This window comes from Vulpes vulpes, chromosome 3 (genome assembly GCF_048418805.1).
Source record: "Vulpes vulpes isolate BD-2025 chromosome 3, VulVul3, whole genome shotgun sequence".
NCBI lineage: Eukaryota > Metazoa > Chordata > Mammalia > Carnivora > Canidae > Vulpes > Vulpes vulpes.
Window position 1 is genome coordinate 59406004 of NC_132782.1, and position 26326 is coordinate 59432329.

At 34.9% G+C, this 26326-nt stretch overlaps 1 protein-coding gene and 1 non-coding gene across 3 annotated transcripts in view; one reads left to right on the forward strand and one right to left on the reverse strand.

The window, feature by feature from the left end:
- Positions 1-26326, forward strand: part of CCDC39 (coiled-coil domain 39 molecular ruler complex subunit) — a 45550-nt gene that overhangs the window by 14439 nt on the left and 4785 nt on the right. For both annotated transcript variants that reach the window (XM_026007216.2, XM_026007217.2), the window contains exons 8-16: positions 1534-1725; positions 4474-4577; positions 5097-5229; positions 7832-8026; positions 8531-8695; positions 11237-11374; positions 13418-13626; positions 22415-22538; positions 25880-26039. In XM_026007216.2, coding sequence (XP_025863001.1) covers positions 1534-1725; positions 4474-4577; positions 5097-5229; positions 7832-8026; positions 8531-8695; positions 11237-11374; positions 13418-13626; positions 22415-22538; positions 25880-26039 — 1420 coding nt within the window. The remainder of the gene's footprint in view (positions 1-1533; positions 1726-4473; positions 4578-5096; positions 5230-7831; positions 8027-8530; positions 8696-11236; positions 11375-13417; positions 13627-22414; positions 22539-25879; positions 26040-26326) is intronic.
- Positions 25147-25248, reverse strand: LOC112926316 (U6 spliceosomal RNA). Its single transcript, XR_003236306.1, has one exon. It is a non-coding gene; the product is annotated as a U6 spliceosomal RNA (small nuclear RNA).

Below are 26326 nucleotides of genomic sequence, written 5' to 3' on the forward strand. Positions count from 1 at the left end.
ATCACTTGTAAAAACCACATTGACCTTTTATTCCTCATCTCTAAAATCTTCTTTGTTCCCCATTGCTTAAAAATTGAACCTCTTTAACATGGCAGTTGAAAAATTGAATTTCTTTACAATTGGGCCCTAATTTCTACCTTTCCACCCTCATTCCTTTCATTCATACCCACCCTTTCTTAATATGTCGTCATTCCATCCCTACCCTCCTACCCTATACTTTAACCACATTGGAATATTTATACATTTCCATTTATCTTTTTAGGCCTAATTTAAAAAGCCTCTTAAGTAATGCCTTTTAATAATTCCTCTTGGGTAGACTTCATCATCTCTTTGTTCCCATGGTGCTTTGTCCATATCTCAGTTACTACTTTTTATATTCTATTTATTTTTTGTCCCCAAGACTGGAAAAAGGTGTGAGTGAAGGCATTCCTATTGAAACCAATAACTAAAATATTATTCTACAAAGATGAAAAAACCTGGTACTGTGAAATATTTGGAAAAAAATCAGTCATTGATTTTCACCAGGCATAGTCTCTCTTTAGCATGCGGCTCCCCGTTAAAGTTAATAAGCAACTGTAAACTGAAAGGAATAGTTCAAAGACAGACCAGTAATTAAACTGATCCCAAACTATTTGTGCTCCTGGCAAAGCAGGCATTTTCTGCCTCTTAGAGACACTAGATTTGTGGAGTAGTAAAGTCATCTTTATGGCAAGATCTTCTCTGGGTTGCAAAACATCTTTTTTTTTTTTTTTTTTTTTACTACTTAAAAAGGTGCCAATTTTGCTTATATCTTTTAATTCACTCCTGCATGTCTGTGACCTACAAAAGATAATATGATCATTAGAACAGTATCTTCAAACCTTTTTAGTCATGCAGTCCATTTATAAAAAATTTTGAGCACTTATCCACCGGTGTACACCTTTATCGGTTAATTACATACATGTTTTATTATAACTAATATAGTATGTTCAAAAGCATATATAGCACATTAAAAAACTTTAAGGCTAAAAAAAGTAAATAAAAAAATAAAAAACTTTAAGGCTGATACATAAATATCAAAAAAATCCAACTTTCTATGTAAAAATATTCAACAATTATATTTTTTAAGATATCACCTTTTGTATATAAAAGCTTGACATTTTCCTCATTTCTTTAGCAAAGTACATAAGAAAGAAAATGAGATCTTTAAAAATGTGAGCTTATAGATACTGATGTATAGCATATTAATATTTTGTTTTTATTCATATAAAAGTAGACTTTTTTTTTCTTAAAGTAGGCTCTATGCCCAGTGTAGAACACAGTGCAGGGCTTTGAACTCATTACCCTGAGATCAAGATCTGAGCTGAGATCAAGAGTCAGAAGCTGAAATTACTGAGCCACCCATGTGCCCCCAAAGTAGACTCTCTTTAAAAAAATTGTGTTAATAAGTTTTGATAAAATACTGAATATAATAATAGAAAAATAAGAGCTAAATTTCTTTTAGTTTGTTTTGTTCATCGTATTAAACATGCTTAACATATTTTTTAATCTCAGGCATTAGCAAGGATAAAGCAGGAATTAAGAGAAAAAGAAAATTTGGTTAAAGAAAAGATCAAGTTTTTGGAGAGTGAGATTGGGAATAACACAGAATATGAGAAAAGAATTTCTGTTGCTGATCGTAAACTTTTAAAATGTAGAACGGAATATCAGCGTCATGAAACAAATAGGAATCAGCTGAAGGATGAGGTATGTCAACTCAAAAGACTAGTTTGTGCATTTATGATAAATTACTATAAAAATAAGCATAACAGTTCTCCATTGATTAAGGAACTACTTCTAGTTCTTTTTCTTATGCCCCTCCAGTTGTGGAACTTTTAAGGTATTGCACTTGAGCCCTGCTTGGTGAGAGCAACAGGGGTGCCAGTCATATCACAGGTAGTGTAAAGGGCTCCCCCTGGAGTTGTGCAGCACACACCTTGCCTGTCGTGTACAATGTTTTGCAAGTGACTTGAGGCAAAAGCCTCCTGAAAGTGTCTAGACTGAAAATCATGATTATATCTGGCAAATGGGCAGATATGAAGGTGAATATTGACATTAGTGATAACCTGAAGTGTCTTTCCAGTGCACAGGTATATGGTGGTTTTGACTCAAATTCTAGCTGGAGCTGTTTACTTAGTTTAGTTTTGCACCTCAGGAACGGATAATCTTTCAGTCTAGTAGAGGGACAGTGTTGTAGTGGTAAAATACCTTGAAACAGAGAATAAAAAGTCTCCTGCTTTGCTCTTTTCTTCTTTTGCAGGCACACATGCCCAACTAGATTGTTCAATAGGGAGTGTTAGTGATCCCTTTAGTTAGCAATAAAGGGATCTTTATGTAATTTGTGCCTTGAGGCCGCATCATCTGAAGTTAGCTGTTTATGCAGGAAATTGGAATACTGTAGAGCATTTCATTCTATTAGTTGTTACACTTTTTATTTCTGATAAAGAAGGAAAGTTTTTTTTCTGTCCAAAAAAATTACTTATGACCCTAAAAAAGTAAAAATAAGCAGATTTCCTGTCTAAATTAAATGTCATTGATAATAGTTCATTCTTAAAAATCTTAAAGTTTAGGGCAGCCCAGGAGGCTCAGCGGTTTAGCGCTGCCTTTGGCCCAGGGCCTGATCCTGGAGACCCGGGATCGAGTCCTACGTCAGGTTCCCTGTGTGGAGCCTGCTTCTCCCTTTGCCTGTATCTCTGCCTCTCTCCCTCTCCCTCTCTCTCTCCCTCCCTCTCTGTGTCTCTCATGAATAAATAAATAAAATCTTAAAAAAAAATCTTAAAGTTAAAATCAATTGCAGAAAAGAAGATGGATTCATACATTCATTTATAATTTGTTTATTGAGATATAATTTACATAGTAACTCAGCCTTTTAAAGTATATATCAGTAGTTTTTAAATATATCACAGAATATGCAACCATCACTGCTATCTAATTTTAGATTATCCTTGTCTTTCAAAAAGAAACCCCTTAGTAGCAATCACTCTGCTTCCCTCCTCCTATCTAGTCCTGGCAACTGCTAATCTACTTTCTGTTTCTGTCGATTTGCTATTTGGTACATTTCATATCAATGAAATCATATAATATGGAGTACTTTATGTCTGGATTCTTTTACTTACATAATGTTTTCAAGGTTCATCCATGTTGTAGCATGCATCACTCCTTCATTCATTTTCTTCCTCCAAATTTTAAAATTGAGGCAAAGTACACATAACATGGTTTGCCATCTTACTCATTTTTAAGTATACAGTTCAGCGATATTAAACACATTCCTAATGTTATGCAACCATCACCACCATCCATCTCCATAACTCTTTTCTTCTTATAAAACTGAAACCACATGCTAACGAAACAATAACTCATTTGCCCCTCCTCCTAGCTTCTAGCAACTACCACTCTACTTCCTGTCTCTGTGAGACCACTGAAAGTACTTCATATGCATGAAAGTATTTAGCTTTTTGTGACTGACTTATTTCATCTATTTCACTAAGCATAATGTCCTCACGGTTCATCTATGTTGTAGCATATGTCAAAATTTCATTACTTTTTAAGGCTGAATACTATTCCATTGTCTGTACATATCACATTTTGCTTATCTATTTATCTGTCCATGGACACTTGGGTTGCTGTCATGGTTTAGCTGTTGTGAATAATGCTGCTGTGAGCATGGGTGTACAGTTACCTCAGAATTGCTGGGTGGTAATTATGTTTTTAATTTTTTGAGGGACCACCATACTGTTTTCTGTAATGGCTGGACCATTTTATATTCCCACTAATAGGTTCCAGCTTTAGTTTCTCCACATTCTCATCCACACTTGTTCTTTTCCTTTTTTCTCCTTTTTTCTTGTTTTAATAATAGCCATCCTCATGGAATGGTATGAGGTGGTATTTCATTGTTGCTCTGATTTGCATTCCCTAATGATTGATGCTGTGAACATTTTTTTTTTTAATGAGTTTACTGGCCATTAGTATATCTTCTTTGGAGGAATGTCAAGTCCTTTGCTCATTTTTGGATCAGACTGGCTTTTTTTTGGTGGTAGTGAATTTTGGAAGTTCTCTGTATTCTGGTTATTAATCCCTTATCAGGTACATGATTTGCAGATATTTTCTCCATCTTGTGGACTGCTCTTTAACTCTGTTGATACTGTCTTGATGCACAAGTTTTTAATTTTGATGAAGTCCAGTTTGTCTGTTTTTTCTTTTGTTGCCTGTCATATCCAAGAAACCATTGCCACATCCAATACTGTGAAGCTTTTGCTGTATACACCTTTAATGCATATATGTAGGACTCTATAATTTGCCAATATCATGCAATAGGTCATTTAAAATGTAATATCAGATCAAAAAGGAAAACTGGTTAATATGTATTACATGCGCAGAATAGAACTTTTCAAAAGTGAAATTAATTTATAAGATGTAGAGTAAATATATAATTTCTGTCTGTTAACTAATGAATAGCTGGATTCTTTAAAAGCCACTGTGAATAGAAGTTCCAGTGATTTAGAAGCTCTAAGGAAAAATATTTCCAAAATAAAGAAGGACATTCAGGAAGAAACAGCAAGGTAAGAAAAAAAGATGTTTAAAGATGTTTATTGTTTTTGGCCACTTCTATTTTTAAAAAATATTTTATTATTTATTTATTAGAGAGATAGAGAGAAAACAAGATGTGGGGCTTGATCTCATGACCCTGAAATCATGCTCTGAGCTAAAATCAAGAGTTGGAACTTAACTGTCTGATGCACCCAGGCACCCCAGTAATTGACTACTTGTAGAAAAATTATTAGATATTTAAGTTTTTGCTAGATAACTGTAAATGTATAGCTACTAAATTATTACACTTGAAAAAAGTTTTTCCTCAGTTTTTCATTGTAAAGGCTTAAGAACAATATTTTTATGGCTTATTAAATATATATTTAATACGTATATAAGGTTTACAGAAAGGTAACAAAAAGGTAATAAAAAAGTTGATGGCAAAAGAAACCTTCAGGTTATATGAAGAAATCTTAGGATAAACTATTCCTTGTTTGTTTGTATTACTTTTTAGACATGTTTTCTATTTTTTCCTCATAAACTCTCTCTAGGTTACAGAAAATTAAAAATCATAATCAGAGTGTAAAAAAGAAATTAAAGCAGATAACTGAGAAAACGATGTCTGTAGAAGAGAAAGCTACTAATTTGGAAGATATGCTGAGGGAGGAGGAAAAAAGTGTAAAGGTAAAGTTTTGTTTTAGCTTGTAAACAGTCACAGCAAATTTACCAATAGTGAATTAGACTCTTGCAGTCAGGGAGACTGACTCAACAGACCTCCAAAAGGTCTGTTGAGAGGCTCTGCTTTCTGGTATGATCATATTTGTGATCAGAATTTTGAGTTGTTAGACTCCCTATTTGTGTGTGGTCTTCTCTCTTAAAACTTCTACTTCCCCCTTTGCTTCACTTTCAGCATTTGACTTTGATGTCTTCTTTCACAGGTAGCTCTCTACCTAGGATCTCGTGCCTTCCCAATGCCTGGCATGTCTCTGCTTGTCATTCATATATATGCTGTTTTATGATAGACACATCTGGAAAAATGCCCATGTTTTATGTTTTACAATTGATTTCCACCCTTATAATTGATTATTTTTTTGGGGGGGGGTGATAGTTTGTGATCAAATCCCCACCCCCCCAGTGGTCTACATTCCTTCCTGTATTTCTTTATCATTTATTATCTCTGACAGCCTGGTACCATTTATAAGTAAATGGACTCTTAGGTGTTCTACTTTACAATTCTATTGGAATGTCTTTGGAATCTTGGTAGCATTTAGGCCAATTTTTGAGGAACTGAAAAAGGTTGATTCACCATCTCCTCTTTGAAAACTTCAAAGTGACTTCTGTGACCTGACACTATTTGCACTACTATTTGCTTTTACTCTTTTTCTGAGGGGCAGCTGAAGATCATGGCAAAATCCCCTATTTGCTAAATATCAAATATGGATGGTTTCACTTATTTTTGGATAGAATCCAGCTTCTTCAGTATGCTGTTGTTTGTTCAAAATTCCTGAATAATGAAGTCATGCAGCAATCTTGACTTGAGCGGTATTTAAGTCTAAATCACACATTATTAAAAAAAATGTTGTGTTTTTTTTTCTCCTAAGAGCATTATTTCCTCTAGCACGTAAAATGGGACAGTATTGGAACTTAATAGAGATCTATAAAGACTGAAATCCATATGAAGTAGAACTTTTGATGATGACATTAAAAACTGGTGACATTTTTGAAGAAATTAGCTTAATTAGAAAAAATAGGATTGGCAGCATGTGTGCTACTTGTGCTGTAGCAGTGTTTTATTCATAATCTTGGTTTTTGTAGCTGTTGGTTTTTGTTTGGAAAAATCCTAACCCTATATGTTTTGGAGCTGTACCGTTATTCACCACCAAGCACTGACTTTAAAACTGCCAGGTAATCTTTGAGAAGGTCTTAGAACTAATAAAAATTGGCTATTATATAACAAAGAATTTTTTTAAAGATTTATTCATTTATTTATGATAGACATAGAGAGAGAGAGGCAGAGACAAGCAGGCTCCATGCTGGGAGCCTGATGTGGGACTCGGTCCCGGGACTCCAGGATCACGCCCTGGGCCAAAGGCAGGCGCTAAACCGCTGATCCACCCAGGGATCCCGAATTTTTAAGATTATATTAGATTATATTTCTTAATTTGTCAAAATTTAAATGTGCCAGTCATGGATTTTTTTTCCATATTGAGCTTCATTGGTTGGCAAAAGGAAATCTGGGTTTAAGAGCACAGAGGGAAATTATTTCAACATTTAAAATGATAACTTTCAACCGATCTTGTTTGGCATGGGAGATCTATTTGAAGCCTAGAACACTTGGTCATAAAGCATTCAGGTCAAGAGAGATCTGCCCCTTAAGAAATGAGCAGTGGGAATGGGGGCCTGGTTTCTCTTTACTAGAAGGCTGCACAGGTAGGGAAGCCATCTGGAGGCAAGGTGTGAATAAAGGGTAGTGCTAGTAGTGTGTTGGGGTCAGCCCTATCAGCCCATAAGAGTTGATAGTTAAATTTTCTGGAATTTTGCAAGTCAGCTGCTAAACATAGATACTATTAAAAATTATATTGACTTACAGTTAAATACATAATATTAAAAACAAAGTAAATAAGTACTCAGCATTCATCACTTCCAAATTATTTTACTATATTTTACTATTATCTATTTATGCTCTTAAGATTACTTCAGATTACTTACATTTATTATATCTATATAGTGGAAATGCTGTGTAATGGTCTGCTACTCCTTATCTCTTCCCAACTCTGCCTTTATTGGAAGCATGATAGTAGCTTGAAATTGGCCATAATGGAATATTTATACAATTAAAATCAGCTTTTTCCTTCTAACGTCCCATCCACTGGAAAGCTGGTAGTTAAACATTTACCTGCTCACAACTGGATAGTGCCCACAAGAAGGTGGGAGATTGAGCAATGTGACGTCTTCCCTGTAACACCTTCAAGACTTCAGAAAATTCTGCAAACCTATAAGTTGTGTGTCTCTGGTATATTTTATTTCCTAGGGAAACCAGGGGAATGGCCAAATTCTAAGGTTAGGGTGACGTGGTGTAGAGTTAAGATGACAGATCAAGGTACTGGAATAGAGTAGACTATAAGAAATGTTGGAGATTTGTTGAAATTGTGGGAAGGGCATTCTTATATTCTCAAGGGTTAAAATGTTGGAGGTTTAATTTATAACCCCCAAAATTATAGTGTTCATGTAACAAAGTACTACAAGGTATTAAAATGTCATTGATCACTATTATTCTTATCATCAGGAAGTGGAAGTTCAATTAAACATAGTGAAAGATGTGCTATTTAAGAAAGTTCAGGAATTACAGACTGAGACAATGAAAGAAAAAGCTGTTGTATCAGAAATTGAAGGAACCCGTTCCTCTCTAAAGCACCTCAACCATCAGTTACATAAACTGGATTTTGAAACCTTGAAGCAGCAAGAAATTATGTACAGTCAGGTAGATATTAATCTTATGAATGTCTTCCGTATTGATTTGTTATAGTTGTGATGGTCAAGATACCACAATCTCCTGAAAAAACAAAGATTTTTTTTTAAGTCCTCTTGGAGGGATAGACAGATGCTAAAATGGGATATCATGTTTGGTCAGTAGTAGGGTAAGAAAAAATGTACCTTTAAAAGTCCATGTCCATGTAAATCCAGTGTGTTTACTGAGGTTCCATCCTAGTAGTATGGTAAATACCCTCCTAGCTGACTAATTATATTTCCAGTAGATTACTTATTTTCATATCACTGTCATGTGCCTTGATTGTTAAAGAATGGTTTGCTGTTTCTCAGTTAAGAAGGATTTTATACTATAAATTACTGAAGAATTAAAGTGACTTTAGTAAATGATGACACTTAAGACTAAATTTATAAGAAAGTGTTTATTGTGTTTTTATATTTATAGAAATGGTTTTAACTATTTGTTTCTCCTTACTATCTATTTAAAAAAATGTAACAGGATTTTTACATTCAGCAAGTGGAACGCCGAATGTCACGGTTAAAAGGAGAAATTAATTCAGAAGAAAAACAAGCCCTTGAAACAAAAATTGTTGAACTTAAAAAGATATTGGAGGAGAAAAAATCTACGTTTGACCTTTTGGAATCACAGATCAAGAAGCTTCATGTAACTTAGCCAAAAATACTTTTGATGCTTCAAATATCCTAGTCATTAGTCATTCTGTTTAAAGTCAACATGTTCCTAAGACTTTACTTTGGATAGGATGATTGCCAAGCTACCTGCATATATAACAAATGTATGAACTATAATGTTCACGTTTCTATACTGACTATGAGAATATAACATTACTATTGATTATGCACTTACTATATACTAAGTATATTAAATGTCTCTAGTATTTTATTTCATTTAATCTTTATCAGTGTCTTGTGAGGGAGATATTATGACTTGTGTCACAGATCAAGTAACTTGTCCTTGGTTACACAGCTAGTACAGAGAGCTAGGATTTGATCCCTGGTCCATAGGACTTCAAAATACTCTTAAATACTACATGATTTAAAACATTGATAAATTCCATTTTTCTATTATGTTTTTGCCAGAATAACTTGATTGCCCTTTATCTTTGAAATGACCTTTATGGGCCATCTATTACTGTTATTCATATATTTACTTGGTTACAGTATTTTGAATAGCTTAATTTTGTTAATATGGTGAAAATGTTCTCATCTTTCAGTGTTTTAATGCTTATAGTCATATAAAACCTATGTTAGGGGTACCTATGTAGTATAAAACCTGTGTTAAAGTTTAGCTGGAGAGTAAGAGTGAGGAACTGAGATCATGGACCTGAAAGGCATGAGAATCCCAAAGGATTTAAGTGTCATTTACAGTTTGAAAGGCTTGTGATGAGTGTCCTCTAGTGGTTATAAGGATAATTGCCCTGAATTCCTTTAGGACTATAAAGGTGAAAGGGAGCTCTTTTTAAAATTATTATTTTTTTAATTTAAAGATGATGAAATTTGGGTTTGGAGTAGTCTGTAGCCTGATGAAATTTTTAAAAACTGTTTCCTTAGCTTTGTGGAAAAGAACACATGTTTTGGAATCAGAAACAACTGGTTTTAAATATCAAGGTTGTATCAGTACTATTACTTTAACTTTTCTGAGCCCTAGTTAACTCCTCTGTTAAAGGAAAGAAAAGATTTGATATTATTTCAGGATGTTTGAAAGAATTAGAAGCAATGTATATTTTAATGCAGTGCTTTTAGGAGGTATTCAATAAATAGTATTATTTTAATTACATTGACTATGAGGAGAGTATTAATGCTACAGAATGATACAAGGATGACGTTTGTATCCAAGTGTGTTTCTTGACCCTGGCATGAATTGTGTGTCTGTTTTGCTTTGTGGGAATGGTTCTAGTGTTCTGCCTTCTAACTACTCTGGGGCTCTGTCCATTGTACAGTTGATTAGTACCAATGCCTATCCCAACTCTGGATTTAACAGAGAGATAAATGAATTAAAAGAAATGCATGTGAAGTTTTAAAGATGTAAAAGCTACTTAATCTTCTAATGAAGGTTTTCTTTTCTCAATAGTAGCATGAGATTGTGAAGTCATTCTGAATTACTTCTCTCATACCATTTCATCTTCTATTTTGCATAATAGAAGCTAATTCCTTCTGGTTGAAAATCACCTGAAATTAAAATTTTTTCATTCTAAAAGTTAATTTTGTGAAATCACATCTTCATACAAAAAAAATTCCTCTTCTTACTGTCTTGCTACTATCTTAGGTCTTGATACCTTAGAGAAATACAGGCAATGAGAGAGACATAGGAGGGAGGGAGAGAGAAAAAGAGGGTAAAAGACAGCGAGAAAGGGACAGAACTAGGTCTTGGAACTAGAAAGTTTTTGCTTTTGGTACCCAGAGGGGACTATAAGCATAAACCTTGTCCTGGACTCTGGGTGAGCAGAAAGATAACACACCGTTATAAAGCTAGGAGACTGATATCTGGGTATGTGTAACACAAAAGCATTTGATGGAATTAGATCTTTTCTAGCATTTTTCTCTCTAGCAATATGTGATTATACATGTAATTAATAGTAAGAATACATGACACTTCTATGTGTCAAACACTGTTGTACGTACTCTTTGACAGTAACATCTTTAATCCTCACAGCAGTCCAGGGAGGTAGGTATGTTATCTCCATTTTAGAAAAGAGGAAACTGAGGAATGGTAGGCTGCCCAGCAGGGTCAGATGACTGATGTGTAATGAAGGCCATCTGATTCTAGAGTTTGTACTGTTAACCAAGTCCCTACACTTTTTTAGAATGTGAGGGTTTTTTCTTTCTGTGGCTTGGGTTGAATCAAATCATGAACTTCAGAAGGTGAACTGTGCCCTGAACCAATGCTTAGCTTCTTCCTCATATTTCTCCCCATAAATGGCAATCACCCAATAATTCAGATCAAGCCATACATAATATTTCCTGGAATTATTGAACCCAAACCAAATCCAAAAAATCAGTAGGTGATAAAAATGAAAATGTTTCTATGTGATTATCCACATGTATTATATTAGAAACATTAGAGCATGAAGAGTGAGATTTAAAAACCAATTATTATAAATATTCAATGGAGCATATAATTTAATGTAAGATGTATTTAATGTTCCTTTAAAATGTGTATTTATGTACCTCTCTTCCCCTTTTATAGAATGATCTTTATTTTATTAAGAAGTCAAATAGTAAAAATTGTGACGAAAAACAGTTCCTCATGACCAAAGTAAACGAACTAAACCTTTTCAATGACAGATCAGAGAAAGAACTTAATAAAACCAAAGCTTTGAAACAGGTACAGTAAAATCATATGTGCATATGATATTAAAAATCACATAATTTAATGCTAATTATAGAAAATTATAAAAACATACTAAATTATAAAGAAGAAAATAAAGTTACTAGAATCACTGTATAGAAGATAATGTGTTAAAGTTATATTATTGCCTTCTAGTCTTTTGAAGAAAATTGGCTTTATATATATTATTTTTAAAAATTTAAAATCTATATCTATCTCCATGTATATCTCTAAACATTAAATATTCTTTATAAATTATTTTTAAAGGCTTCTTATAATTTATTACATGAAGTTACCATAATTTATTTAACCATCTCCTGTTTTTTGGATATGTATTTATTTTCAATGTTTGATTATTCTAAATAGTACTATCAGGGACACCTGGCTGGCTTAGTCGGTGGAGCTTGTGACTCTTTTTCTCAGGGTTATGAGTTTGAGCCCCACATTGGGTGTGGAGACCACTTAAAAAAAGTAATACCACCATATACCATGCATATATATCATTGTATAGTTATTTAATGAGTTAGGAAAAATTTCTAACTGTATAATTATGGCCCAAAAAGAATGAATATTTTCAGGTCTTGAAACTATTTTCCCTTTTTTTTTTTTTTTTTAATTTTACTTATTTGAGAGAGAGGGAGGAGCTGCTTGAGGGGAAAGCAGCTCTGTGCTAAGCAGGGAGTCCCATATCGGGCTTGATCTCATGACCCTGAAATCATGACCTGAGCCAAAATCAGGAGTCCAGGGCTAAGCTGACTGACCCACCCAGGTGACCCTATACTATTTTTAAGCCAAATTGTCTTCTGGAGGGCTCATTTGATATTCCCACCAGCAATGTGTGAGCATTCTATTTTACCACCTGGAAGGTTGGATATTGTAATTTATAAAATTGTTGTCAATTTGATGGAATAGTTTTTAAGTTGGTGACACGTGAAAACATTTTACAGTTGAACATAAAATGTCAAATATTTATGTTTAAATAAAAATGTTTATGGGTGCCTGGGTGGCTCTGTGGGTTAAGCGTCCAGCGTTTGGTTTTGGCTTAGGGTTGTGGGATCAAGCCCCACATGAGATTCTCTATCTCCCTCTCCCTCTGCTCTCCCCTCCCTACTGCCACTCATGCGTGCTCTCTCCCTCAAACCAGTGTTTAAAACATTTTTTTCTATTATGTTATATTCTGTAATCTTTCTCTTTTGGATTTCTGGTTTATTATCTTAGCGCATATTTCCAACAGGAGGTTTATGTTTTTTAATTGCAAAAGACCTTCATACCTAAAAATAACAAGTGTCATAAATATTGTCAATATTTTTTCCATTTACATTTAAAATTTTTGTTCATTTTTTTGACATGAAAAAAAAATTTTAACATCAAATATTTTTTCCCTGCGTAATTTTTATGCTTAGAAACTCCTGTGTCATAGTGAAAATTAAACAAATGTTTACTATTTCGGTAACTGCATTGGTTTTATCTTACATTAAGTTTTTGATTCATCTGGAATTTATTTTTAGTACATTTGAGATGTAGGGATCTAATCTTTTCTCCAATTGAAAAGCTACATTTTGAAATAATAAAGTCTTATGTTCTGGAGTATTTGTTTCTGGGCTTTCTATTCTGAAAATTGATCTATTTGTGTACTCTTGTATCAATACACTATCCATGACTTAGAAAAAAAATTATTTATATGTTATTTTGTGAGATTTAGTTTAGAATATAAAAAATGTTCATCCATAGAACTTTATACATTTCCTGACTTTTAAGTTTCAATTTGGGGAATAAATTCTTCCTTTTTTTCCTTCTTTTTAGTAAAACTTAAATTTCAAATTGAATTATAATAAAACTTGAAATAAAATCTTTTCTTAAAAAGTAAAGGAACCAAAAGTCCTCATTCAGAGCAATCTAAATTTAATCCTACTTATCTTGGTCAGTGGTCAAATTAAGGATAGTTATATTTTCAAGTTTGACTTTTGTGGTAATAAAAATATTTTGGTTTGGGTGTAACAGTAATTATTTTAGCATCTGACAATTTTGTTACCTTGATAGGATTTGATGATAGAAGACAATCTTTTAAAACTTGAAGTTAAACGTACTCGAGAAATGCTTCACAGTAAGGCAGAAGAAGTACTTTCTCTGGAAAAAAGAAAACAGCAATTACACACAGCTATGGAAGAACGAATGGAAGAAATTAAGGTTCATAAAACAATGCTTGCATCACAAATAAGATATGTTGATCAAGAACGACAGAACTTAAGGTAATAATTTGAGTTTTAAAATACTGCTAAAATTTTTTGAAAATATAAGGGTGACGTCAGAAGAATTGACTGGAGGTTCATCTTTTTCTTAGTTGTTTGAAAAGGCTTCTAATATATAATATACATTTTAGTCATGAACCTGTGCTTTTCCCTCCCTCTTTCCTTTGGCTAACTCTTAATCCTTTAGATTATCCCTTTAATAATGAGATCAGTAATTCCCTTGGAACTGATTTTTGTGTATGTTTTGTGGTAAGAGTTCAATAACATAGATACTTAATAGCTGCATTTATTAACACAATTTTTCCCTAGAAGTTTTGCATATCTTTTATAAAAAAGATTTATTCCTAGGTACATGCTACTTTTTATTTAATTAAGTTAATTAATTACTTGAGAGAGAGAGAAAGTGTGATGGCGGGGAGGGGGAGAGAGGGCGAGGGAGAATCTCAAGCAGGCTCCAAGCTCAGTGCAGAGCCTGATGCCGAGCTTGATCCCAGGACCCTGAGATTGTGACTTGAGCTGAAATCAAGAGTCAGATGCTCAACTGACTAAGCCACGCAGGCGCTCCTACATGCTACTTTTAAAAATGTTTTTGTCAATGTTATCTCCTTTTATTTTTATTTATTTACTTTTTAAATTTATTTATTTATGATAGACGTACAGAGAGAGAGGCAGAGACACAGGAGGAGAGAGAACCAGGCTCCATGCCAAGAGCCGATGTGGGACTTGGTCCCGGGACTCCAGGATCACGCCCTGGGCCAAAGGCAGGCGCTAAACCGCTGAGCTACCCAGGGATCCCTGTTATCTCCTTTTAAATCATTCTATCTTGGGGATGCCCAGGTGGCTCAGTGGTTTAGTGCCTGCCTTTGGCCCTGGGCGTGATCCTGGAGACCTGGGATCGAGTCCCATGTCGGGCTCCCTGCATGGAGCCTGCTTCTCCCTCTCCTTTTGTCTCTGCCTCTCTCTCTCTCTCTCTCTCTCTCTCTGTGTGTGTGTGTCTCATGAATAAATAAATAAAATCTTTAAAAAAAACATAAATAATTCCATCTTTGGTTTGTTGCTGGCATTATAGAAATACAGTTGATTTCTATATATTAAGAATCCAACAACTTTGCTTCAACTCTTATTAATTCTGACAGTTATCTATAGATTCTAATTTCTAGGTATTTCATTCACATCATTTACAAATAACAGTTTTGTGCCTCCTTTTTTTTCAGCCTTTATAACTTTTCTTTCTATTGCTTCACTGTCCTTGTTATCTGACCTCCAGGTCAGTGCTGACTAGCAGTGATGATTGCAGGTCCCCTTGTCCTGTGCCTGATATTGAAGGAATCGTTTTATCGTTAAATATGAGTTGCAGATTTCTTTGAAATACCCTTTATAATATCAAAGGAGTGCCCATCTATTTTCATTCTTTCTAAGAGGTCATTTTAATTTGTCTCATCAGGAATGGACTTCTGTTGGATGCTTTTTCTGTGTTTGTTGATATGATGTAGATCCTTCTAGTCTGTTAATATAGTTAAATATATAGATTGATTTTTCAAAGTTAAAATAACATTACATTCCTAGAATAATCAAAACTTGTCTGTCACATATTACATTTTGTATATATCTACATTTTGTTTGATGATATTTGTATACAATTGTCCCATCTATAAATTTCCTTTCTGTGTTACCCTTGTCAAATTATAGTTTACTAAGGTTATGTCAGCTTTCATAGAATGATTTTGTGTATTTTTAAATTTTTCTATAGTCTGGATAAGTTTGCAAAAGAGTAGAACTGGATTTTTTTTTTAAAGATTTTTATTTATTTAGTCATGAGAGACACACAGAGAGAGGCAGAGAGAGAGGTAGGAGACAGGAGAAGCAGGCTCCCTGCAGGAGCCCGATGTGGGACTCGGTCAGGGACTCCAGGATCACACCCTAGTCAAAGGCAGATGCTCAACTGCTGAGCCATCCAGACATCCCTAGAATTACATCTTTCTTGAATTTTCAAAGATTTCACTCATAAAGCCCTTGAAGGCCTGGACTTTTTTTTGAAGATTTTCAACTGTTGGTTCAATTTACTTATTAGTGATAGGACAATACAGAAATACAATTGTATTTCTTCTTTAATCAGTTTTAGTAAATTATATTTTTCCTAGGAAAAAATTTCCATTTCTGCTAAATTTTCAAAGTTATTGCCATAAAGTTGTTCACAGTATCATTTGGTTATTTGTTTAATAGCTGTAGTATTTGTAGCTTTTCATTCTTGATATTGGTTATTTGTGACTTCTCTTTTTTTAGGTGGGTTAAATCTCACCAGTAGTTAATGAATTTTATTACTCTTTGAAAAGAAGCAATGCTTGTTGAATTTTTTCCTATTGTGAATCCACTTTTCTATTTTATTATTTATTATTATTTTTAAAGATTTTATTTATTTATTCGGGAGAGAATGCATGAGCTAGGGGAGAAGCAGAGGGAGAAGGAGAGGAAGGGGGAAGAATCTCAAGCAGATTCCCTGCCAAGCCCAGAGCCTGATGTGGGGCTTCACTCACAACCCTGAGATCATGACCTGAGTTGAAACCAAGAGTCTGATGCCTAACTGACTGAGCCACTCAGGTGCCTCAATTTTCTATTTTATTATTCCTGCTCTCACATTTACTATTTTTTCCTTCTATTTTTGTGAGTTTATTTAGATATTAGCTTCTTCTTTTTTTTTTTTTTAAGATTTTATTTATTTATTCATGAGAGACACAGAGAGAGAGAGAGACACACACACACACACACACACACACACACACACAGGTAGAGGGAGAAGCAGGCTCCTAATGGAGCCACCTGAGCCAGCCAGGTGCTCTGAATTTCATAGCATTTTCATTTTTCATGAAATGTAATGTTCCTCTTGACTTTTTAAAAATTGATTTTACATTTAAGAATGTAAATGGTGAAAAAAAATGTAAATGGTGGACACGTGGGTGGCTCAGTTAAGTGTCTGCCTTCAGCTCAGGTCATGATCCCAGGGTCCTAGGATTGAGTCCCACATCGGGCCCCCTGCTTGGCAGGGAGTCTGTCTCTCTACCTCTACCCCCTGCTTTTGCTCTCTCTCTTTCTCATGCTCTCTATCTCTCAAATAAATAAATAAAATCTTTAAAATAAGATAAGCGGCGTTCTTTGCTCATGGGACGTACGAAAACAGGTAGCAGGCAGGATGGTTTGTTGACCCCAGGTTTTCATCACTGAGTAATAATATTCCATTGCATATATCTATCCCAATTTATGCATACATTTACCTGTTGATGAACATTTTAATTGTTTTTGGGTTTTGGCTATACAGATAAAGCTGTTATGAACATATGTGTTCTTGGTATGAACATATGCTTTCTTTTTTCTTGGATAAATACCTAGAAATGAATCATATTCTTTCTGTCTTTCCTGGCTTTCATTGGTTTTATTGAATTTGCTTTTCCCTTCTTTCCTCTTTTATTATTTGGAATATAAACATTCTAATTTTAATTATTTGTTGGTTATTCTTAAATTCAAAAGAAATTTTAATTTTCCTATTTTTCTGAGAATACTGAGGATTAATTAGCTCCTATGATTTTTTCCTTATCTTATTAAAAGATAAGACTTTTAGCATCTTTTCCTGCTACATTTTCTCTCTCCATCTTTCAAGTATTATTGAAACCACTAATTATAGTTTCAGGTTGTTATTTACTGTTTTTAATATTAGGTCTCTATTTTTTTTTTAAGATTTTTTTAAAATTTATTTATTCATAGAGGCAGAGACACAGGCAGAGGGAGAAGCAGGCCCCATGCAGCGAGCCCGAGGGACTCAGGACTCGATCCTGGGTCTCCCGGATCACGCCCTGGGCTGCAGGTGGTGCTAAACCACTGTGCCACCAGGGCTGCCCTATTAGGTCTCTATTTTTAAAGAACTCCTTTCTCATAGCTTACATCAAACTATATAGTCAATTGCCAACAATAATTCAACCTAGCTGTATGTTTCCTTTGTTTTTGGTTTAATATTGTTTCATTTATACGGTGTCATCTTTTTTTCTTGGATTCCCATTTCATTTCTCTGGAGTAGGATCTGAATTTTTTTTCCCCAGAATTGATGGTTTCTGAAATTTTTGAGTCCTTGCATGTTTATTTTATTATTATTTTAAAAAATATTTTATTTATTTATTCATAGAGACAGAGAGAGAGAGAGAGGCAGAGACACAGGCAGAGGGAGAAGCAGGCTCCATGCAGAGAGCCCGACGTGGGACTCGATCCAGGGTCTCCAGGATCACGCCCTGGGCTGCAGGTGGCACCAAACCACTGCGCCACCGGGGCTGCCCTTATTTTATTATTTTTATTTTTTTAAAAAAGATTTTATTTATTTGAGAGAGTATGTGCATGAGTGGTGGGGAGGGGCAGTGAGAGAGGGAGAAGCAGGCTCTCTACTGAGCAGGGATCCTAACTCAGGCTCCATCCCAGGAGCTAGGATCACAACCTGAGCCAAAGGCTGATGCTCACTGACTGAGCTAACCAGGTACCCTGAGTTTTTACATGTTTAACACATACTTACTCTGTTCATATTTGAATTAGAGTTGAACTTTGAAAGCATTGTTTCGTTGTTTTTTTTTTTTTTAAGATTTTATTTATGTATTCATGAGAGACACAGAGAGGCAGAGGGAGCCCCATGTGGGCCTCGATCCTGAGACCTCAGGATTACAACTGGAGCCAAAGGCAGACTCTCAACTGCTGAGCCACCCAGGCGTTGCTCCTTGTTTCATATTCTTATACATGACAGAGTTATTTATGAAAGGTCTGATTCAGACTAATTCATTTTATTTTGTAGGGAACCTGGTTTTTGTTTTCTGTTTGAAAAGCTTTGGGACATTCTTTATCCTTAGGGTTTCAGAATTTCTCTTTGTTTTGGGTGGTTTTTTTGGATTTTTGGTTTTTGGTTTTCATTTTTCTTGTTTGAAAGAAACAAGAGCTCTTGGTGAGCTCTGTTAATTATTTCAGTCAAGTTTTTCTTTAGGTTAGGGAAATTTTTTTCCTATTAGTTCTTTAATTTTTTTCTCACACCACCCTCTATTTTCTGCATTTTTTGCTCATTTTAGTGGATGTTGGTTTGTCTTCTGGATTTCTTCACTTCACTTTCATTTTAAAGTTTCTGTTCTATTTCACTTTTTAAGATATTCTCATTCTTTCTTTCCCTGTTCTCTTCCTTTCTGCTTCCTTTCCATTCTCTGCCCCCCTTTCTCTCTTTCTCTAGATCACTGATTCTTTCTTATTTACTACTATTAAATTAAAAAGGGGGAAACTGTTTGTAATGACTCTTGTTCCTTCATTGGTCTTTTCATAGCAGCCCATTCTTGTTTATGGATAGTTTGGGATCAATATCCTCTCATCTTTTAGAGATACTAAAATACTTTGGAAGTTCTCTTCTGTCCCTTGCATTATTTGTCTTAGTATGTCATGTGGTTGCTCACTTTGTTCTTTTCATTCATGCTGTTAACTTTCCAGTATGTTTGATAGTCCTTGGATTTCTGTTATTTAATAACAAATGTTTAAATAATAATCGTGGTGATTGATATAGCAGCTGGTATGGTTTCTTCTGCAATTAGGTAGATCGTTTTCTCCAGCTGGTCTCTCCTCTAATTGGGAGGGCTGCTTGTTGGCACTGGGCTAATTTGTCCCTTAATGAGCATAAGGAGTTTATTTTGGATGATAAAGACTTTACTTTCTTCATGGATGGAACTTTGTTTTTTATTAACCCCACTTTTGGGGGGGCCTGGAATCACCATGCTCTTTTTTACTTTTCTCTCTAGCTCCAACATAACAATACTAGGAACTCTGATAATGGGTGGGGGGGGGGGGGGTGGGTAATCACTGAAGCATAAATAATTCCTGCCAACATTTCCCTAAACTTTGAGGGATTGAGGAGAGTGGCCCAGATATTTAGACAGTCCATTAATTACTCACCTTAATAATGGTCTCAGATATCACTTTTGGTTTTTTTTATTTATTATTTCTGTATTTGAATTTTCTCTAGACTTTTTTTGTGAAACATGGCTCTTATTTCTGCATTAATAATCTTCTGTCTGTATCTCCCTCCACTCCCCCATCAATCATATCCCATTTGTTTCCCATTTTTTCATGAATTCATGACAAAATTGTGTCTTTCGTTTTCCCAGAGCTGTGTTTTTTTTTTTTTCTTTTTATTCTTTTCTATTTTAGGAAGGAGGAGAGATATACTTGTAGTCAATCCACATTAAGCTGGAAGACCAACAGGCCTTGTCTTTTACAGTCATATAAAGGTTGACTAAATATTTTTTGATTATGCAACATAATACTTAAAAATAAACAAAACCATAACTTCTGTTAATATATTTTACCACCAATTTTCTTTAGGAGTGGGAATGCTGGTAGGTTGAAGATTTCTTTTCACCATGGTTGGACAGTATGCTTTCATAAGGTGGTAGTAGGCAAATGAGTCACTCTTCATGTTGCCATACATATATTAGCATAATTAGCATTATTATAAAATAAATTTTAAAAGGTTCATAAAATATGAATTTACCAAAATAAAAGGAAAAAATAATCAGCAGATTCGAAATTGTGGGACACAGTTCTTCATGTGTTTCTCATATTTCTGTATGTCTTGCAAGGAAAGGCACTAACTTTCCCATCCTGGAGTCTTGTTAAAAATTTTTGGTAAAAAACACATAATATAAAATTTACCATATTAATCATTTTTAAGCGTACAGTTCAGTAATGTTAAGTGTATTCACATTGTTGTGCAATAGGTCTCCAAAACTTTTTCATTTTCTGAAATTGAAACTCTATACCCTCTAAACACTAACCTTCCATTTTTTCCTTCCTCCAGCCCTTGGTAACACCATTTTTTCTGTATGAATTTGACTGCTTTAGATACTTGATGTAGGTGGAATCATGTAGTATTTGTCTTTTGTGACTGGCTTATTCCACTTAGCACAGTGTCCTCAGGTTCACCTATGTAGTATGTGATTCAATTTCCTTTTAAAGCTGAATAATTTTCCATTGCATGTATATACCACATGTAGTGTATCCATTCATCTGTCCATGGATGTTGGGATTGCTTTATCTCTTGGCTATTATGAATAATGGTGCTATGAACATTGAGGTGCAGAGATTTCTTGAAGTACCTGCTTTCAGTTTTTTTTGGCTAACTGGGATTGCTTGATCATATGGTACTTTTATTTGTAATTTTTTGAGGAACTACCATACTGTTTTCCTTAGCGGTTGCATCATGTTACATTTCCACAAACAGTGCACAAGTGTTCTAGTTTCTCCACATTGTTGATAAGTTTTTTTTAAAGATTTTTTATTATTTTTATTTTTTCATTTTTAAAAAATATTTTATTTATTCATGACAGACACACACAGAGAGAGAGAGAGAGAGAGAGAGAGAGAGAAGCAGAGACAAAAGCAGAGGGAGAAGCAGGATCCATGCAGGGAGCCCGACATGGGACTTGATCCTGGGTCTCCAGGATCACACCTTGGGCCAAAGGCAGCGCTAAACTGCTGGGCCACTGGGGCTGCCCAAGACTTATTTTAGAGAGAAAGAGTGAACTGGTGGGGGGAGGGACAGAGGGAAAAAGAATCTTGAGCAGACTCCCTTGCTGAACATGGAGCAGATCATGACTTGAATCAAGAACCAGCAGCCTTGCACCCCATTGTTTATAGCAGCAAGGTCCACAATAGCCAAACTGTGGAAGGAGCCTCGATGTCCATCAACAGATAAATGGATAAAGATGTGATCTATATATACAATGGAATATTACTCAGCCATTAGAAATGACAAATACCCACCATTTGCTTCAACGTGGATGGAACTCGAGGGTATTATGCTGAGTGAAGTAAGTCAATCGGAGAAGGACAATCATTATATGGTTTCAGTCATACTGGGAATATAAAAAAAAAGTGAAAGCGATTATAGGGCAAAGGAGAGAAAATGAGTGGGAAATATCAGAGAGGGAGCCAGAACATGAGACTCCTAACTCTGGGAAACGAGCAAGGGGTAGTGGAAGGGGAGGTGGGTGGGAGGTTGGGGTGACTGTGTGACGGGCACTGAGGGGGGCACTTGACAGGATGAGCACTGGGTATTATACTATATGGTGGCAAATCAAACTCCAATAAAAAAATATACAAAAAAAAAATGTACAATGAAAAAAAAGACCAGCAGCTTAACCGAGCCACCCAGGCACCCTGCCACTACTTTGTTTTTCTTTTTCAGTAGTTACCTTAAGGCTGTGAGGTAATATATTGTGGTTTTAATTTCCATTAAACTATCTTTTAAAAGATGTTCGGATAGTGTATAGCCTCAGAAGCTAGAGGTGGTATCCTCTAAGTATTGGATATATTTGCTTAGTTCCCAAATATTCTATAAATATTTGAATTACCTAAACTTGAGGCTCCTCAGCTGTGATGTAAACCTAGGGTGTGTGTAACATCCATTTGAGCCCTTCTTCACTTGCATGGGACTTTGAGAGTTCTGCAAGCAGGAGGCTTATGCTACTTGGTGTGCCATGAATGGCAAAGTCCTTTTTCTCTGACCTAGGAATCATGTCTTCTGCCAATATCCATGAAACTATGGCAGCCTAACTTCTTAGTTTTCAAATAGGGAGAAACCTGAGACCCTTCCCACTAATTGTGAAATTTAAAAGTGTACATATTTAACCTGTTTGAATTCAGTAGTCATAAAAATGTCTTATATAAGAAAAGTATAGTTTAAAAAAAGCATGTTGTTTTTCAGTATTTTTTTTCTCTGTATTAGTGCTGAGTTTCATGAGAGGCTAAGTAAAATTGATAAGCTGAAGAATAGATATGAAATTATTACTGTTGTTATGCTGCCTCCTGAAGGAGAAGAGGAGAAAACACAGGCCTATTATGTGATAAAGGTAATCTTAATTGATTCATAGTTGTGATAAAGTATCTTTTTGGTCTGCTCTTTAACAACCAAATGGCTTTTTTCCCCCCCATGCAACCTTAAATTTCATAGCACTCTTGTAGCTACCATACTAGATTAGGTCCATAAAATATTAGTTGTCAGGTGGAGGTACTGAAGCTATTATTACTATTTTTAGAAGATTTATTTATTAGAGAGAATGAATGGGCGCAACAGGACATGAGTGGGGCGAGGGGCAAAGAGTAAGGGAGAAAATCTCAGGGTGACTCCAGGCTGATCATGGAGCTGAATCTGGGCTCAATCTCACAACCCTGAGGTCATGACCTGAGCTGAAATTTAGGCACCTAACCGGTGGAATTACCCACCGGCTGAAGTACCCAGGTGCCCCCTGAAACTATTATTTTTATACATCTCAAGTCTGTGAGGTCAAAGAGAAGTCTGGATTGCTCTTTGATACTTTTTTTTTTTTTTGCTATCATTTGTATCATATCACTTTCCCTCTTTATTCAAGGTTCATAATAGATTTTACCCTAAGACCTGCTGTCACAATGTGTGCATTTAGTGTCATGTGACAGCCTGTTCAACATGTAAAGCTCAAGTCTTTACTTCACTATAGCCATCCACCCATATGGCTACACCCTAGACCATACTAACCTACAGGAGAAATGAGTCCCAGTTCTCAGACTGCTCTTGTAACTCATCAGTCTGTACTACCTCAGGCTTCTGCCTATTATTGATGAGACTTTTCTCCTCTCAGGTTTTGAAGGTCCCTGAGAGGTGATAGGCTCTAGGCTGATCAGTGTTGGGAAGGTAGATGTTGCAATTCCAGTTTCTCTTTGTTCGTATCTTGGTTCTATCCCTGGCCAAGTAGGTGACCTTGAATGTTATTTAATCCTTTGGAGGGCTTAGTTTTACTTGCAAAATGAAGATATTATTACTTTTGTTGTGAGAAGTGAAGAAATATATGTAAAATCCTTAAACACTGTCTAGAACAAAATAAGCCCTCAGTAAATATCTTGGTTCTATCCCTGACCAAGTAGGTGACCATGAATGTTATTTAATCCTTTGGAGGGCTTAGTTTTACTTGCAAAATGAAGATATTATTACTTTTGTTGTGAGAAGTGAAGAAATATCTGTAAAATCCTTAAACACTGTCTAGAACAAAATAAGCCCTCAAAAAAAGCCCCTGTTATTGTTAATGCTGTGATGAAGATGATGCATCCACTTCTCAGGAGTACAGGCAAATTTTATAAGAAAGAGTATGCCTTCTGTTAATAGTGAAGTTGCTGGATAAATGTCAGCATAAGGGGGATGTAAGATGAATAGAGGTGATCAGTTACCTTCCCAATTTCCTAATGCTACTCTTCATTTTCTATCCTCTTCAGGGTCCTCAGCTTGCCACGTTATTCCATTTTTCATTATATGGCATATTTAAATGTTTTACTCTCAATACTCCATTCACATGTGCCAGATGTGTAAAAATTAAACTTTGTAACTAGACTGTCTTATGTGGTCTTTATAAGGAAACAGTCCAGTTCTGACCACAATTTAATGAAAGTATTAGAAAATGAGATTACTAGATAATGCTTTAAAATGCTGACAGAAAGGTATAAATGAAAATTTGTTCCTTTCTAATCTAGGAGAGAAGGTATACATTCTATAATATCTGATTTGGAACCAAATAGGATCATAGCATTTTTAGAAGTTTACCATATACATAGAATTAGATCAGGAAATATATGGGATTCGATCCTGGGTCTCCAGGATCGCGCCCTGGGCCAAAGGCAGGCGCTAAACCGCTGTGCCACCCAGGGATCCCTCCACTACAATATTTTTCAAATGAAAATGTTGCCATTCTAACCTCAACTTACAGGAATTACGTTATAATTTAAGAACTTTTTTTTTTGCTATTTTTTATTACATACAATTTATTACAAAAAATGTGTACCATATTTTGAAGCATAATAAATACCAGTGAAAATGTTGAGATTAACAGTTACCAATAAAACATTTCAAATGGCCACATTTCTGGTTTAAATACACATACCTAGGGATTGAATAAATTACCAAATGAAATTATTAGTTGATTTTGATAAAAAATGGGTTTTGACACTTTTAAATATATATCCATACTATCCCTGTCAACATTTAATTGGAGTTCTTTTGAACTTTTTGTACTCCCAGGGATGGAGTTAAACTGTAAAAAATCAAAATATACCCACTACTGAGAATTTTTGGGTTTCAGAAGTTTATAGATTGCATTTTTTTCCAGCCACATTTAATAATTCTAATTAAAAAATATTTTTAAATGTGGCACAATATACATAAAATTGGCCATTATAACAATTTTTTTCATTATAATAATTTTTAATTGTGCAGTTCTGTGATATTAAGTACATTCCCACTGTTGTGCAACCAACACCAACATCCATCTCCACAACTTTTTCATCTTCCAAAACTGAAACTGTCTACACATAAAACACTGAATCTTCATTTTTCCCTCTCCTCAACCCTGGGCAACCATCATGCTACTTTCCGTCTGAGAATTTCATTGTTATAGGCATCTCCAGTAAGTGAAATCATGCAGTGTTTCTCCTTTTAAAAATATGGAGTGTTTCACAAATTGGCATGTTATTCTTGTGCAGGTGCCACACTAATTTTTTCTATTTGTTCCAATTTTAGTATGTGCTATTGAAGTGAGTACCCTAGTTTTAATATTACTTAACTGTTCAAAGATATTGAAATCCTCGTTCTAATAATATAAGTGGGTCGGAAATAATATGCATTTACTTTCCTAGGTGTACCTTGCTCACCTCTTTCATTCCTTAAAGACTTAAAATGGGAAAGTGTTCCTAAGCTTCTTTCAGGCCAGAAACCTGCATTCTCCTTATTGAACAGATCTAATTTGAAACCACCTCCTAGTTAATCCTAACTTTTCCCATCAAGGTTTAGACCTGGTTAGCTTTCTGGTAATTTTTGTTGGAAAGTTAAAATAAGCTTTGGTTAGTTATTATACTTCCATCAGTTTGTATCCTACATACTAGATTTTGAAGGTCTCGGGGAGTAAGTCTTCTACTCTAAATCAAGTGCGAGAAATAAATGCCTAATGCTGCATGTGGGCCCCAAGGTAAATTGTGAATAAACTATTACTGTACTATATATATATATATATATATATATATATATATATATATATATATACTATATATATATTACTATACTATATATATTCAAACTATAAATAGTGTGAATAAACTATTTCCTGCCCTAGAAACAGACATTTTATTTTCTCCCATGATATTTCTGTGCAATCAGTTATATTCTGTTTCATAGGCTGCTCAAGAAAAAGAAGAACTTCAAAGGGAAGGTGACAGTTTGGATGCTAAGATCAACAAAGCTGAAAAAGAAATCTATGCTCTAGAAAATACATTGCAAGTGTTGAGAAGCTGCAACAACAATTACAAACAATCTTTTCAAAAAATCACTCCATCTAGTATGTAGGAGTTAAAATTTTTTAATGAATATATGCAATTAAAGTTGTACTTATTTTTAAGGAGGAACATTGTGAGACATGAAAACAAAAATATACCATGTTTAAGTCAGAAAATCACCTCCCTCCCCTTTTTTTTTATCGTTTTTATTTTTTAAGTATCTCTGTGCCCCACGTGGGGCTCAAACTCACAACCCCAAGATCAAGAGACCAGGGCTCTACTGACTGAGCCAGCCAGGGGCCCCCTAACCTCCTTCCCTTTAAAATAAGGGCTAAGTTGTTTCCATTAT